The 17,094-nt window shown below is 52.6% G+C and overlaps 1 protein-coding gene across 1 annotated transcript in view; it reads left to right on the top strand.

The window, feature by feature from the left end:
* CACNA1B (calcium channel, voltage-dependent, N type, alpha 1B subunit) overlaps nucleotides 1-17,094 on the top strand; it is a 274,453-nt gene that overhangs the window by 202,953 nt on the left and 54,406 nt on the right. Inside the window, exons 33-36 of the mRNA XM_011957386.1 lie at nucleotides 10,461-10,577; nucleotides 10,971-11,036; nucleotides 13,123-13,214; nucleotides 15,449-15,593. Coding sequence (XP_011812776.1) covers nucleotides 10,461-10,577; nucleotides 10,971-11,036; nucleotides 13,123-13,214; nucleotides 15,449-15,593 — 420 coding nt within the window. The remainder of the gene's footprint in view (nucleotides 1-10,460; nucleotides 10,578-10,970; nucleotides 11,037-13,122; nucleotides 13,215-15,448; nucleotides 15,594-17,094) is intronic.

Below are 17,094 nucleotides of genomic sequence, written 5' to 3'. Positions count from 1 at the left end.
CTCAAACGTGGCAGCGTTTTGAGTCACAGCAGTATTTCCTAAGTGGCTTATACCATCTCCAGAACGCAAAGCAACCTACCTGCAGTAGAAATGTGAGGTGCAATCACTAACTTGTCTCTTACCTTGGAGTCCTTGTCCTGGCATAGCCAAGACCACCGGACCCCTAAAAACTTCACTGACGTGGAAGGTCCATGAATCCTTATAAGATTCGTCAGGGCATCTGATCTAAGTAATATAACGTCATCAATGTTGTGGACCAGTGTGGTTTTCTGAAGAATGTCTTGGTCAGGCATAGTGGCCCACACCTGTGATCTCAGGGCTTTGGGAGGCCAAGGCAGGAAGATCACTTGAGTCTAGGAGTTGGAGGCCAGCCTAAGCAAGATGGCGAGACCCTGTCTCTGCAAAAAAATTTAAAAAATTAGCCAGGCATGGTGATGCACGCCTGTAGTCCCAGCTACTCAGGAGGCTGAGGTGGGAGGATCGCCCGAGCCCAGGAAGTCAAGGCTGCAGTGAGCTATGATCGCATCACTGCACTCCAGCCTGGGCCACAAAGTGAGTCCCTGTCTCTAAAAAATAAAAATAAGAATTCTAAGTGATTAAGAGTCCCTTTGGACCGTGTTGTGACATAGGGTCAGACCGTGAATGTCTGCTGTGCATGCAAACTGCTTCTGACCCTGCCTAGCAGTGACTGCTGAAGAGTGTGCTCACCAGGTTGGCACCTGTGTGCCAAGTCCCAGAGGCTGAGTAGATCTGTTCTTTAAAGATATCAAATCTCCCACAGCGCTGGGTATTGTCATCCACTGTGATCCAGTTTTCTTGCATGGTCCATACTGGTGAATTGAATGGGAATGGGGTGTAGACCAACCACCCCTTTATCTTTTAATTATTCAAGGTGGCGCTAACCTCTCCATTCCATACTGGATGCAGCGTTATAATTTACTGTTTTGGCTGGGGGGTGTCGGTGTTGAGGACTTTCCTATTGTTATGTCGAATTCACATGTTGAGGGGCCAGTGTGGCGGGTTCTGCCAGTTAGGACGAGGCAAACGAACACCAGCTTTGCCCGGGCACACGAGACCACTGAGAGACGGGCCTGGGCCAGGGATTCATTGGTGTCCTGGCCCCTGTGCACACTCTGACATGGAGCCACCATCTCATTTTAGTTCCTTAGCATCAGTGTTATCTTGGACCTTGTATCCAACAGCCTTCAAAACATCCAGGGATTCTTCTTTCTCCAGTGTGCAATTTCTCAAGTAAACAAGCTAGATCTCCTTGGGGAGGGGCAGATGAATGACTGCTGTCTAGACTCCCTCTTGTGTTGCAGGATTCTTCTGCAAGGGGGCCCCGTCTCTCCTCTAAGCTATGGACCCTGGATCTGGAAACTGACTGGTTGAGAGACAGGGAGGGAGTGTGTTTGTCCACTGTGGTGGCTGATACCAGCCTCTGCTCACTTACTTTGATTCCTTTGAGTTCCATATTTACGGACGTTCATCTCAAGCAGCATCCTTGTTGGCGCTGCCCCTCTGTCCTGCCCTAGGAATGTCACGGCTGATTAGCTGCCACCGTGGACCTTTGCAGGTCAGGGCTCTTGGTTGCCATTGAGGCCTTGCCGCCCACTGTGGTGGTTCCAGGCAGCCAACTGTGGAAGGGAGCCAGCCTCATGTGATTGTGGGCTGCCATGGAGACTCTGCAGCTCCAGAGCCTTCTCTTCTGCCCAAAAGAATCCCTGCTCCGTGACAGTGTCCCCTCCCATCAACCCTGGCCTGCAGGAGATAACCACCAGGGACCTTGTGCGTGATGCCAGTGCCCTCCTCCCAAAATGCTCTGAGAAGCTGGTTGGCTCATGGGCACTTAGATCGTACATGATAGGTTCTTTCTAGCATGCCCACCTCTCTGAGCCTTCTGGTCCTTTGCTCAGCATCTGCCCAGGCAGTTCTGGCACCCCCACCTCGTTTAATGTGGGCCATGAGGTTTTCCAAGCTCCTGGGGGTCATCCCCGCAGCCTGTCAGCACCTGCTTCAGGTGCCCTTGCCAGGGCATTGGATCCTGAGTCATGGGAGAAAGCTCCCCTACATTAAAAATAGTTTTTTATCCAGCCTGTCTAACACCCATCCTCATCCAGTCCCTCCCACCATGGTCCTCCCACACTCCTCCCACACATACCCATTACATCACACAGCCCTTCACTGAGCAGCCTCGGCTTCTCACTCAGCAGGACCACCGCTTCCCCAGGCAGCCTGTGTGAAAACTCGAGTTGTGAGTCTAGTGGCCAGTGTGGGAAGTAAGGTGGATCTTGGGGAGAGTGAGCACCATTGTGGAAAGCATCCACCTCAGCTGAGACTCCTGCAGGTATTCAGGCAAGACAAAGTGAGGTCCTCCGGCAGGGAGGGGACGCTCCTGCAGGCCCAGGCAGTCCCGGGGCATCTGAGAACTCTGTGTTGGGGGCACGCCCACACTGGTGTTCCCGCTCTGCCTGTCCGGCCTGCCTTCCCTCTCCGGGTGCTGACGCTGGAGCACGAGAGACTTGTGGAGGCCTCTCCAGGGCCCTGGTCCTCCCTTGAGTCCCAGGCTGGTCAGCACAATCCACCACAGACCACAGTTGTGTTATGCTTGGAGTTGCTAGTTGACAATTTACACTTGTAACTTTTTTTCCCCAGAGCAACTGGGGGCACTTAGCTATGGTTCACCAGCTCTCCCGTCCTTGCAGTGCCCATTCCTGACAGCCTGTGGACGCTGATGATGTCTTGCAGCATCGTTATTGCACCCGTTTCAACCCTTTACAGATTTACCCAAGATGAAGGTTTCAGCAGTTTTAATGCTACAGCACAGCGGGAGTTACTGTCACCTCACTTACCACCCACCAACAGAGGAGAATCTGGCCCGTGAGCCACTCCCCAAGGCTCCATCCTTAGAGTCAGCTTCCAAGGAACCACCTCTGGTGCCACCTGTCTTTGGATCAGAACCTGTGATCCAAATGTGATTTTTTAGGAAGTGTTTCCAGGAATAGTTGGTGAGGAGGGGGGGCAGTTGGACAAGGAAAGAGATCCAGCTTCAAGCAATTCCATGTAATTTGGGCTCCTTCCTTCAGGGGAGCTCTGAGGGTGGTGTGGATGCCACATCAGAGTTGTCCCAGTGAGGGGCAGGAAAGTGCAGCTTGGGCTCCTCCTGCAAAGCAGGTTCTGGCAGCCTGTGGGAATTCCACATCAAGAGACCCAAGTGGGCCAGGCACGCTGGCTCAAGCCTGTACTCCCAGAGCTTTGGGAAGCTGAGGTGGGAGCATCGCTGGAGCCCAGGAGTTCGAGGCTGCCCTGAGTTATGATTGTACCATTGCACTCCAGTCTGGGCAATGGAGCAAAACTCTATCTCTAAAAAAAGAGAGAGAGAGAGAGAGAGAGAGAGGCCGGGAGGCAGGAGGAGAGAGACAGAGGGAGAAGGAGAGACAGCTCCTGCTGGGTGTGAAAGTGCACTGGGAGCCAGTGTGGACAGAAGCAAAGTGATCACAGGGCCTGTGTGGCTGAAACACGGTACCTTCTCACTTTTGAGGAAAGAAATTTCTGACTAAGTCATGGGTAAAAGATGAAATGATGGAAATTAGAAAATATAAACAGCAGAAAAACAATGAAAATACTATATATTAAAGCTCATGAGATAACAGCTGAAACAGTACTCGGAAAGAAATTCATAACCTTAATATTTATATTGGGAAAAGAAAACAATGTAAAAAATTAATGAGTTTAGCATCTAACTTTAAAAGTTAGAGAAAGAAAAACAGAATAAGCTCAGTAAAGTAGAAGAAAAGTCTAAGAATAGAAATTAAGAAAGTAGAAACCAAAGACTAGAGAGAATGAAAGTCTAAACTTGGTTCTTTAAAGACTTAAAAATTGACACACCTCTGGCAAGATTAATCAAAGAAAAATAAGAAGGTGAAATATATGATGTAAGGCAGAGAAAAGGGTCATGACAGCAGGTACAGGAGAGATTAACATGAATAAGGTGAAGGAGAATATTGTGAACAGTTTATTCCGGTACATTTGAAAACCGAGGTAAGTGAACACATTACTAGAAAAATGTAAATGACCGAATCTGACAGAAGAAGAGAGAAAAACCCTAAATGGTTCTTTATTAAAGCATTAAAGAAGATGAATCAACAAACAATCTTCCCATAAAGAAAACACCAGATTTTAGTGGTCTTACACGTTAGGTTTCTACCTAAAATATAAGGAAGGACAATTCCACTCTTAAACAGATTTTTCTAGAGAACAGAAAAAGAGTGCACATTCTCTAACTAGGCTAGTATAATGTTGACGTTAAATTTTTTAAAAGAAGAGAAGGCCAGGGGCAGTGGCTCAGGCCTCTATAATCCTAGCACTTTGGGAGGCCGAGGTGGGCAGATCACCTGAGGTCAGAAGTTCGAGACAAGCGTGGTTAACATGGTGAAGCCCCGTCTCCACTAAATATACAAAAATTAGCCAGGCGTGATGGCGCACCCCTGTAATTCTAGCTACTCAGGAGGCTGAGGCACAAGAATCGCTTGAACCCAGGAAGCAGAGGTCGCAGGGAGCTGAGATTGCACCACTGCACTCCAACCTGGGCGACGGAGTAAGACTCTTTCAAAACATCAAAAGCAGAACTCTGGCACTGCTGGTGGGCGTGCCAGCTGGCACAGCCTCTGGGAGGGCTCAGCAGCACCTCGAAAGTTGGACAGGTGCTTACAACTCAGTAACTGTACTCCTAGGCGTGTATCTCAGAGGGCGTCTGCATAGATGACCACCAGAGGCATTTTCACACCAGTGTTCCTGGCACCAGTGTTCTGCCAACCAGAGGCATCCGAGTGCCCGTCGGTAATAGAATGTACCAGTTGTTAGCATTGCTAATGCAGTGAAGGGCCGCATAGCAGTGAAAATACACAAATGATGTGAAATTGAGCTCCCCACTGGAAACACAGCTTTGGGGGGGGTTCTGTGTGTGCGCCCCTTTCCAGTGACATCAGTGTGGATGCTTCTCAGAAACAGTTTGCTGTCAGAACACAGGTGTGCACAAGTCACAGAAGCCTGCGAACGGCCGGATCCCACAGCAAAGGCCAGGAACAGGCAAACAGAATGCATTTTCAGAGTTTATGGTAAAGCTGAAAAGACAAGCCGTGATTAACAAGAAGGAAGGGTAGTTGCTGCATCTGCAGAGGAGGCAGGGAGACCCAAGAAGGGCTTCAGAAGTGATGGTGATGTTCCGTTCGTAAAGCTGGGTGATGAATATGTATAGATACCTGGTTTTACTTTTCTTTAGAATATTTATGCATAATCTTTTATGTGACATGCTTTATGATTTAAAAAAGTTAATGATGTGAGTAATTGAAGCAAAAAAGCTGAAACCTGCCATTTAATCAGAAAAATCAAGAAAGTTTAGTCCGCTGGTGTTGCGTTTCCCCGTGGCTGCCTCCTCCCTGTGCGTCTCGCGCAGAAGCAGTTAGTCCCAGTGCACTTTCCGAGAGGCACAGGTGGGCTGCATTGCTGACTCCTAAGGCCTCCTCTTTGGAAACAGAAACCTGTATTCGTCAAATAAAGTGATAGAAACATTGAGCTCCCAGCTGTAAGGACAGAGCTTGGTGGGGAGGGGTGGTTTCTGCATGTGTGCGGCTCCTTTCCAAGAGGGGCGAGGACTGCTGACTGCTGGCTGACATCAGAGATGTGCAGAGAGCCCCAGTGCCCAGCCGGGTTCTAGGGAAACCTCCCCACGCCCCAAAAAGGCCCTGGCATAGGGCAGAGGCCTTGATACAAGGCAGATGCCTGCTGCAATGCAGACAGCCAGAATAACCCACACTCCGTCCCTCAGCTGCGAGACAGTCAAGGCTGGGGCTGTTTGTGGTCGTTTCAGACCTTGGTTCAGGCAAGCCCTCCTTGGCAGCCCCTGCCAACCCTGGACACCCAACCCAGCAGGTGGGGGCCTGAGAGCTGTCGGTTGGAAAGCTCAGGTGTCCCCTGGCCACCCTTGCTCCTGGAGCCCAGGTCGTCTCCTGTTCTGCCCGGAGGAGAAAAGATGAAGGGAAAGCCATCGTGTGGACTGATGGTGCTTTGTTTTGTCTGTGTGTCTGTTTTTCATTTGGAGCCACTTCATATGTTTACTTTGTGAATGCACTTTTTTTTCTTAGGCAAAAATATGACTGTCAGTTCCCATCCCCAACTTAAAAATCAAAATAGAGTTTTAGCAAGGGCACCCAGAGAGAGGGCTCCAAGCAAGCACGAAACTGACATTGATTTCTTTGCCTGGAAATAAAAAAAAAAAATGTGTTTGTGAGTCATCTTTGGATTTGCATTACAAACAAGAATGCAAATGAATGCCACCTTGTCTGCATAATCTACAGACTTCAAAAATATGTTTTGATCTGATATATTTTAAGAAAAATATGCAGTTTACCAAAATCCTAAAATTTTCTAGTTAAGTAATCAGAGTTTGAGTTTTTGCTTGTGTTGATGACTCATTTTCTCTTTTGTTTTCTGTTTTTGTTCTTGATTTATCTTAACCTACCTGCTGACTCACGCCATCCAACCAACATACAATGCGAAAACCCATGTCTCCGTCTGTATGTTGTGCACCTGCTGCTCACACCTTCCCAATTTGTAAATAATACGCAAATATCCATCCATGAAAACATCACATGTAGGAAACGGTTGGTTTCACAACTCTGAACGGTTCTTGCAAGTCCTTGCTTTGCTTGCTCAGCTCCCCTCCTGTCCTCTGGTTCCTGGGACTCTAGCCCACTGCCCTCTGGGCATGTGGTTGGATGCAGCTGCACCCACTCACCTCTGGCCTGCTCCCTCCTTTAGCTGTGGGCGTCCAGCAGGGCTTCTGAGGGCCCTCCTGGCAGCGGTTTGATTCTGGGAACTGGCCTTGGGCGGGGCTTCCCTGAGACCTGCCCAGGGAGAGGGAGATGGGGTTTCTGGAGTGGGTAAATGTCGAGGGCAGTTTTTTCTGTTGGGACTGGCTCAGATTTGGGGAGGCTTTGAGGGACATGAGTTTGTCCCTGATCCCTGCGAGTCCATGGTTCCTGTTGCACAGCCGTCTCCCACCTACTTTGTCCCCATCGTGCCAGTCGAGAAGGCTCGGCTCTGCCCAGGTGGCCTCTGCAGAGTCCCCTGTAGCATCTGTCCTTCCTGGACTGACCTGCCTTGGGGTGGGCGGGGTCAGGCCTGGGGTTCAGGGCTCAGGGGCAGGGCTTAGAGTCTTTGTCTTCATGATTCAGAAGGGTTCTTGTAGGGCTGAGTAGAAGAAGGGGGCTCTGCCCCTAGAGGCAGTGGAGCCCAGGCTCCCCCATTCGCATGTCACTGAACTGCGTGTGTGCCTCGGTCAGCAAGCTCATGTGGAGTGTGGGTCCAACCGGAGCTTCCTGCTGGGTCTTAGGGAATTTTAGAGCCAAGATAGTTGGTAACCGACCAAACTTTAGCTGTGACTGTGGAAATTAATGTAAAGTAGAAGATATTTGAGAGTCACGTAAAAGTGAATGTTTGTGATACAGCGATTCACAGTTGCGCGGAAGAGCTTGCGTTTTGAGAAAATACCATTTGATGCTGCAGAAACACCCAGGTGATGCCATCTGCACGCATCCAGCTTGTGCCAGTCAGGCCCCTGCTCAGTGTCACCTCCTCAGAGAGCCCTTCCCCACACTGTCTGTCCCGTCCTCTCTCTCCACCGCAATCCACGCCTGATGGGTTACTCATGCACGTGCACGTCCCTTTCCCATCTTCAGTCGCCCGTCTCATTAGAATGACGACTGAGTGGGAGCCACGTAGCAGTTTTTCTGCACCTGGTGGGCCTTGTCCTCTGGCGTGGTACCTGGCCCACATCGTGGCCCACAGATCTGGGTGGGGTGCCCAACTGACACTCGGGACAAGCCCTCACTTCTGTGTGACTCTGGCCAGAGGCTGCGGTGGTCTTGGATACAGGGTCAGTGGGTCACTGTCATGGCATGGTGTCCCGCAGTGCTAAGTGCAATTTTAAATCCCTTTTCTCAAGTGCTCCCCACCTCCTGGACTGAGTATCCCCATGTTCCTACTTTGTGATTGAGAAAGGTGAGGATTGAAGGGTTAGGGACCGTTGTCCCATCAAGGTGAGTCAGCCGCCATGTTGAGGGCACAATGATATGCCTTTGGGGCGCCATAGAGCTTTTCCCACTCGGGGAAGTAAGGGAGGGCCTCACCTTGAAGTAGGTGTGGCTGCAACAGAAGCCATGGACTCTCTGAGGATGGGGCAGGCTGTGTCTGCCTCCGAGGGGCTGGTCATGGACTCTGTGAGGATGGGGCAGGCTGTGTCTGCCTCCGAGGGGCTGGTCATGGACTCTGTGAGGATGGGGCAGGCTGTGTCCGCCTCCGAGGGGCTGGCTGAGACCAGAGGTGACGGTGCAGGTGCACGGCATGGTGCTGCTTGTGCTTCTGTCCCTTGCTCTCCTGCATGCAGCTGGCATGGTGCCCGGCCTGCCACGCTGTGCTCGAACATCTGTGGCTGCCGTCACCGTCTGTCTTCACAGCTCTCCAGGGCGCCCGTCTCCTGCCCCCAGCCTCTCCTGAGTACCCACGGGAGCCCCAAGAGAAGCCAGGAGGAAGAGGGGAATGTGGGTCTCCACAAAAGCAGAAAGTGATGGTGGCTGAGGTTGGCATTCATGCGTTAAGTCATTTGGACAAACTTACTCTCCACGCACCTCTCACCTGCCCTGTTGTCTTCCAGTCCTTCCTTCGTATGCGGCAACCTTTATTTTCCCCAGTGTCTTCAGGAAATCTTGTCTGTGCCGCTGCCTGACCATGCTGTGAACCAGCGGGTGCTGTGTTGCCCCAGTCACTGCCCCTCCAGACCCGTTGAGCACATGGTTTCAGAGTGGGATCCTCCAGCCCCCGGCTCTGTTTCATCATCTTACATAAGGGTCTCCTGACACTGGAGACTGCGGCCCTCCACCCCTGCACCCATGTTTCTAAGATGGCTGGCTTCTCTGTGGGTCCTCGTGGCCCAGAGTTCTTGGCCATCTTGTCTACCACGGAGATGTTATTTCCCTGGCACAAGCAGGTTATGGAGCTACGGGTACACTTGTGGTGCCCTCTTACACCCTGAGGTGTACTGCTGCCGCCTTGCTGATTTGGATCATAGCCCGTCCTTGTGCCCACTGGCCATGGATATCATTCAAAACCAGTCCTGCGCCCACAGTTCCAGCATCCCACCTGAGAGCCAGTCCCTCGCGTTGAGTCGTCAGCCGTCCTGCCGTTGCGAGTGGAAGTGGCAGACCCAGGCAGAGGGTCCTCTGAGTATGGGTTGGGCCACTGTCCCTGCAAGGAAGAGTGAGGCCTACCCCTCCACTGATGCCTCATTCCCGCATAATGGTAGCCCTGGAGAGGCGGGACGCTCTGCCAGGCCCTCACCACCTCTGCACCTGCACATGCTCCCGCTGCTGCTGTCTCATTCGACATCTGTGTTCTCCTTATTTGATGACTGAATCTGACAACATGAACGTGTCTCTGAGCCTGAGCTGCTTGCATATTTTAAATGCTGCAGTGGCAGGAAGCTGCTCTCAGGCTGTGTGTGGGCACCTGACCTCTAGGTAGACAGAGGGCAGAAAGCCTCCTGGGTCCACAAGCACCCCCATCTGTGCATGGATGCCTCCCCAGAGCCTGCTTCCCTGAAAGGGATGTGCCAATACAGTAATTCAAGTGCCCTGAGGCCACGTGGAGGCTTTACTCCCAGGTAATCTGTGGAGTCCCGGGTTTATCCATTTATCCTTGTGCTTGATTTTGAGTGCCTTGGATGAGGGAGCTACACTAGACAGCCTGGGTTCTCTAGAGCAGAGGCCTGTTTGACTGTGAATTGCAGAGGTGGCTTCCGTGGTGTGAGCAGCAGAACACCTGTACCTTCCATACCTTGTCTGCACACACCTGGAGCAGCCTCAGAGGAAGTGTTTGCCCCTCTGCCAGGTCCCAGCTGGGGTCCAGCAAGCAAGGGCTTTGCTGTCTGAGCCAGGAAGGAAAGGGCATGGCCATGAAGCCTGGGCGGGGGTCCCTTCAGGGGTGCTCGGTGGAGAAGCAGTCATGCCCAGCACGTGGTCAGCTTGGCCGTGTCCTGTGAGAGGCGGTCACTGCTGGAGGCCCAGCCGCAGGTGATCTCCCAGCTCACCTGCAGCAGAGAGCTGCCTGGGAGAACTTTTCTCTCTTTGTTGCTCACGGTTGGGGGTGGGGAGAGGCCTTAGAGCCAAGGAAGTTTTCTCTGATTTGCTGCATGAGAAGTGATTTGCAAGGACAAGCTTTACTTCTGGAAGATTTTCTGGTGGCCGATTGCTGCTTAGACTGTGAAACAGAGACTTTTTATTTTAATCTTTTTAACCACTTTTCTTTGGGGCCACAGGGATGTGGGAAGAGGTTGTAGGGTGGCAGCAGCTGGCCTGCGCTTTCAGGGCTTCTGAAGGTCAGAGAACAATTCCTCTTCTCTGCAGAACAATTTCATCAACCTCAGCTTCCTCCGCCTCTTCCGAGCTGCGCGGCTGATCAAGCTGCTTCGCCAGGGTTACACCATCCGCATCCTGCTGTGGACCTTTGTCCAGTCCTTCAAGGTGGGCCAGGCCGGGGGCCTCCGTGCTTTCTGTCCCCCCTTCCTCTGTCTTACTTCCCCCGCCCCCACCACAGCGGCCCCTCCTTTGGGAGGCTGGGAGAGGGCACGGCATGCAGGTCTCGTGGTTGTATGCATTGTCCTGTTATTTATAAAGACATTTTAAGTTACCTGTAGGTTCCCTTCTTCATGCTTACAAGAACCCTGAGGTGGGTTTCACGACTCCGAGTTAGATAAAGAAACTGGGGCATTACTTGCTGGAGGGGCTTGGTGGCCAGTGGGATGAAGCTGGAGTAGGCTGAGGTCTGTGTGACCTCAAAGGCCCAGCCACTGTAGCACGAGGCCTGGGCGTGGTGGCCGGGAGGCGTCTGTCGCTGACCGGCCCCTGTCTCCGCAGGCCCTGCCCTACGTGTGTCTGCTCATTGCCATGCTGTTCTTCATCTACGCCATCATCGGCATGCAGGTGGGTGCTCCCCTTCGGGACAGAGCGTGGTCCCAGCCTCCCGTCCCCCAGAGCAGTGGGGCACTGATCATGATTGTTAGGTTGTCATCATAATCAGTTGATCGTTAGTGAACATTCTCTATGAGCCAGATCCTGCTTGGAGCACTGTATGAACTTATGTAATCCTCTTTTCTCACTCTTTTTTTTTTTTTTTTTATTTTGAGACAGTGTCTGGCTTTGTCACCCAGGCTGGAGTGCAGTGGTGTGATCTGGGCTCACGGCAAGCCCTGCCTCCCAGGTTCAAGTGATTCTCCTGCCTCAGCCTCCCCAGTGGTGGCCTCCCGGGCGCCACCACGCCCGGCTGATTTTTGCATTTTTAGTAGAGACGGGGTTTCACCATGTTGGCCAGGCTGGTGTTGAACTCCTGACCTCAAGCGATCCACCTGCCTCGGCCTCCCAAAGTGCTGGGATTACAGGTGTGAGCCACCACGCCCAGCCTAAACTTACGTAACCCTCAGAAAGACTGTTCTATGGAGGAGGACAGGAGGTGCCACAAGATCGGGCTGCTTGCCCAGGGCCATCCTGGTGTGGAGCAGCCCTGGCCCTCGGCCCATTGCCACCTCTCCAGGTGGATGCACCTTGGTGTTCTTGAGGGCCGCACGGGCTTCCGCCCAGTGATGGTAGGGTGTCAGGGCACAGGTCAGAATGGGTGCTGGTTGTGTGGTGGCAGCACATTTGAGCACAACTGCGTTTGCCGAGGGGCCTGCACAGCAGCGGTCGCTTATTCTGTTAGTCTGGCAGCCGCGCTGAAGGACAGGCCTGACCCACGGCGGGGGGTTACACGCTACGGAGGAAAACTGCCTGAGAATGCGAGCAGGAGCACATCAGATCCTTGCACTGGGCAAACTTGGCTTGCATAATTTAGATTTTCTTTATTTTGCCAAAGAACACTTTGTCCGCTATTTGGGAATAAGCATTTGAAAACCATCAAGCAGTGTCCCAGTTATAAATCTTTGGCATCTGACCACTTTTCCGACAGTAGGGACGGAAGAGGGACCCAAGGGTTAATTTGTGATGGAAGGTGCCAGCGTTTCAAAGGTTTGCTGAAAGCTGATTTCTAAACTCTATTTCAGGGATTGAAGAGTTCTTTTGCTTTAAAATTTGCAGAGATCTCGGCCGGGCGCGCTGGCTCAAGCCTGTAATCCCAGCACTTTGGGAGGCCGAGACGGGCGGATCACGAGGTCAGGAGATAGAGACCATCCTGGCTAACACAGTGAAACCCCGTCTCTACTAAAAATACAAAAAAACTAGCCGGGCGAGGTGGCGGGCGCCTGTAATCCAAGCCACTTGGGAGGCTGAGGCAGGAGAATGGCGTAAACCTGGGAGGCGGAGCTTGCAGTGAGCTGAGATCCGGCCACTGCACTCTAGCCCAGGCGACAGAGCAAGACTCCGTCTCAAAAAAAAAAATTAAATTAAAAAATAAAATAAAATAAAATAAAATTTGCAGAGATCTGATGCTATTTAAAGAAATACATTTTTTTTTCCTGCTTTGGTCTGTGGATGTACAGAGCATGGACGTTACTGATCTCTGTGGATAGTTCATACATTTGCAGCCAGATTCCAGATTCTGGGCTGAGTACAATTATTGACCCATTTGCATTTCTTAGTGTGGAAAAGTCAGTTAAAATGAATAAAAAGCCGCTCGTGCTATTGCATATGTTTTAAAAAGACATTTTCCCATGATCTGTCAGACCTGTTACCAACATAATGCCTGCTTTGGAGCCGCTGATGATCCCACTTGAAAACACTTCCTGTGTTATGTGTGGCAGAGGCCTCGCAAGCTTGGCTGGGGGCCGTTCTTGGGAGTGTTTCAGACTTGCATCTGTGGACAGGTTCAGAGCTGGAGCCGGCACATATGTGGCCACTGAGAGGGTGTCTATACTGGGAACGCGCACTGGCCTCTCCCAGGTGGGAGTTCTCTGGGGAGGGCAGCTGCCCATCTCATGTGGGGTCCTTGTGTGGCTCGCACACCCTCTCTGGCTTGGTCCACCTGCCGCGGCTCCTGCAGACCCAGCAGAGTCCGTGCCATCGCTCTTCTCCATTGCAGGTGTTTGGGAATATTGCCCTGGATGATGACACCAGCATCAACCGCCACAACAACTTCCGGACGTTTTTGCAAGCCCTGATGCTGCTGTTCAGGTGTGTTGTTCGGTCAACCCAGGCCAATGTCCGCTCTTCTTCCATCAGTGGCTGCTTTACTCAGGATGAAAAAGGGTGGGGGCCAACCACGGAGACAGCCCACTTCTAATCCCCCAACCCCACTGGCTTCCCCTCAGCAGGCCTTTCTGGTTCTTCCCCTCTCTCTGCTCATCTTTTCCAGAGGCTCCTGATACCTGCCCCAATCTCAGAACAGGCTGAAGGGAAGCCCTGAGGGAGGTCATCCTGGGAGCCCTGGGCCAGGCCGGCCTCTGCTGCCTCATCTGTGCTCCCTGGCGGCAGCTTGGGGGCCTCCAGTGAGGCTCCAGGCAGAGGTCTGGGAGGACAGAGGTGCCTAGCAGGGGCTCTCTTCATGTGCGGCCTCCAGCTTTCCACCTGCACCCTTGTTGATTACAGGGATCGGTGGGATCGAGGGCAGTAGGGCAATAGGGGGGAACTGCTGCCAGCAGAGTTTGTAGCTACTCAGTGGCCCAAGGAACCCAACCGGCCAGAACTGCTGGTCTGAACACACCTTTATTTTCCACTATCTCTCATGGGAGCCGCTGTTCCCTGGGCTCCTGGATACAGCCAAGCCAAGTAACAGGCAGAACCTGGAGGGGCCAAGAGGCCGTGGCACAAGCTTCTGGGCATTCCGAGGTCTCCTGGCGGAGATGTGCCCAGGAGAGGGCTAAGCGTCAGCTGCTGTTCCTGGGCGCGGAGCAGGTGCTATGGCCGTCCTGGTTTGAGAGTGAACTTGGGAGCAGAGGGGAGGTGGCGATGTGTTTTCCTGCCTCCTGAGTGTTCCACAGTTTATCACTCGTGAACCTAGGACAGAAGGAAGGAGCTCTTTTAGGGATTTACCATTTCAGTTCATGTTTGCAAATGCACTGGGATGCTGCACAGCCAGCCCTGGGGGTTGCTCGACACAGCCCACCCTGCCTGCAGATGCATGCTGGGGCGAGCGCAGACCCAGACCTGCTTTGCTGAGCTGCCTGAAGAGACCTCTTGGACTCTTGTTTCTTTGCATAAGATAAGCAAGCACCCTTAGGCTGACACTGTCCCCAAATGATGTTGTTTGTCTGGGCTTTAGCTGCTGTGTTCATTTTATTTCATCATTTATTAATATTCTGCCTCATGCCACAGAAGATTTAAGGCAAATCTATGAAGTCAGCCTTAGTTTTGAGGCCTTTGGTCTCACGGCTTCCTGTTTCTCCCTGAACTTTGTGTTGCCTGGGAACACCCTTATCAGTCAGGCCCGGCACAGGTTGAAGCAGCAGCCCTGCAGGAACACCCCTGCCTCTGGCTGTCATCAGTGAGGAGTGGGCCCAGCTTATGCCCAGGGCTGACCACACAGACACATGGAGGTGGGGACCCAGGCCTCTGACCCACTTGTATCCTGCAAGCCCCTGGTGCTGGCTGTGTCCAGGAACAGACACCATGCAGCAGCATCCAGGGTGGCTGCTCAGGGCAGGGTGCTCTTGAGGTGTTCAAGGACCAGCAGAGGCCAGGGTGCTTGGAGTGGACTGAGCTGGAACCGAGATGGGGGTGAAGTCAGGGAAAGAGTGGGCAGCAGGTCCCACAGTGCAGTGGGCAGTCATGTGGATTTTGGCATTTCTGATGAGTGAGGCAAGTCGTTGGAGGGTTTTGAGAGGAGAAAGAATGTGATCTGACCTGTGCTTAGTGGCCCTGCTTCCTGCTGTGTAGGGCAGAGTGAGAAGACCAGCTTGGAAGCTTCCATAGCACAGGGCAGGCCATGATCACTTGGCCTAGGACAGTGAAGAGTGGTGAGAGCCTGGCTGTGTTTTGAAGGCAGATGAGCTGATGAACAGGATATATATAGAGAGAGGAGGCAAAGATGATGCCTACATTTTTGGTTGGAGCAGCTGGAAGGAGAGTCACCATTTCTGGAAATGAAGAAGACCAGGATGGCGTGTGTCTGGGAGGAGGTCAGGAAGACAACTGGGGCCTGTGGTGTCCACAAAGAAGTGCTCATCCTGGCGTTGGCCCCTGGTGCCATAGATACTTTTTAGTAAGCAGCGCTTTCCTGACTAACGGTCGGTTTGGAAATCTAGTGCCGAAGGCTCCTTTGAAGGAACAGCATCTGTGACCCAGGCCTTGCACACGTGTGAGCTCTCTGTGGGAAGGAGCCCAAAGGAGCGGGCACGCTTGGCAGCCCCACAGGGCTCGGGCTCCCTCGAGGGCCTCTGTGGGCCTTACAGCTCTGCCCTTCTTCTCAGGAGCGCCACAGGGGAGGCCTGGCACGAGATCATGCTGTCCTGCCTGAGCAACCAGGCCTGTGATGAGCAGGCCAACGCCACCGAGTGTGGAAGTGACTTTGCCTACTTCTACTTCGTCTCCTTCATCTTCCTGTGCTCCTTTCTGGTGAGTCCTGGGCACCGTGCCCCTCCCAGTGCCACATCTTGTCTCGGTGCAGCTCAGGCTCCCCCCACATCTCCTGCTGATCCCTGACTCCGATCCAGGCTGTGTCACAAGCTGAGTCTGTGCTGATGGCCCTTGTTTCCCAGAGATGGCGACCTCATTAGCATGAGAAAGGGCCGACGTGGTAACAGGCTCCTGTGGGCCCTTCCTTGACGTCCGTGGAAAAAGGTTACATTTCCAGGGGCAACTGTTGCTTAACTTCCAGCTTCTAGAAGGTCATCCCCTGTGGTGATGGGACGTGAAGGTACAGCATCCCAGCCAGTGTGCGGGGAAAGCAGCCGGACTGGGTAGGGAGGTCGGCAGGGCAGGCTCCAGAAGTGTGGATTTTATTTCACATCCATGGAAGCCTCTGGGGGCCTCACAGGGTCTGCTTGATGTTTTACAGCTTGGCTCTGGCTTCTGTGTGAGTAGTGAGGACGTGGCTGCAGAACGAGTGGGGAGATGACTGGGGGCAACAGTGTCCTGGAGAAAGGAGAGGCAAGGGAATGAGGTGGGATTGGGCTGCATTTGAAAAGTAGAGCTGGCACGATTGATGTTGAGAGATGGGCATGTGAAGAGGGAAAAGCAGGCTGCATCCTGGGGTTTTCTGGGGCCACAGGGTGAGCAGTTCTTCTGACATGGGCGTACTGGGGAGCTGAGATTAGGTTAGGGTTGGAGGCAACAGAGATGCCCAGTGACCTCTGGGCTGGAGATATAAACGGGTTGTCGTTAGTGTTTGGTGTGTTTGTGGGGCTGCTTGCTATTCGCTGGATCCCTGCTAATGCGAAGCTTGGTGCTGTGACCTGCGTCCAGAGCAGCACCTGAGTGCCTGTTAGACATTCAGATTCCCGGGCCACTCCTCAGACTGCATCAGGATGTCGTGGAGATGGATCCAGGAATCTGAGTTTTAACAAGCTCTCAGGGTGACTCTGTGTGTTGAACTTTGATGAGCATTGACGTAGGGGAAGAACAGTGTTCAGAAGAAGGCTGAAGACTTTGCCCCTCCCCAAGGGCATTGAGGAGGCAGAAAGGAGCACTAGATCAGAAACTGAGGAGGAGCAGTCAGGGAGGCAGGTGGAGAACTGGGAGTGGGCGGAGGGAGGAAGTAACCAGCCATGCGCCATATTGACGGAAGGTGATGCAAGATGATGACCAAGAATTGTTCATTGGGCCGGGCGTGGTGACTCACACCTGTAATCCCAGCACTTTGGGAAGCGCAGGCAGGCAGATCACCTAAGGCCAGGAGCTCAAGACCAGCCTGGCCAACATGGTAAAACCCCATCTCTACTAAAAATACAAAAATTAGTCAGGCGTGGTGGCATACACCTGTAATCCCAGCCACTGGGGGAGCTGAGGCAAGAGAATCACTTGAACCTGGAAGGTGGAGGCTGCAGTGAGCCGAGATTGCACGATTCCACTCCAGCCTGGGCAACAGAGCCAGACTGCATCTTAACAACAACAACAA

The sequence above is a fragment of the Colobus angolensis genome, unplaced genomic scaffold, assembly GCF_000951035.1.
Source record: "Colobus angolensis palliatus isolate OR3802 unplaced genomic scaffold, Cang.pa_1.0 Scaffold44, whole genome shotgun sequence".
NCBI classification, from domain to species: domain Eukaryota; kingdom Metazoa; phylum Chordata; class Mammalia; order Primates; family Cercopithecidae; genus Colobus; species Colobus angolensis.
The sequence above is the reverse complement of the archived record's forward strand: the minus strand, read 5'-3'. Positions and strand labels throughout refer to the sequence as shown.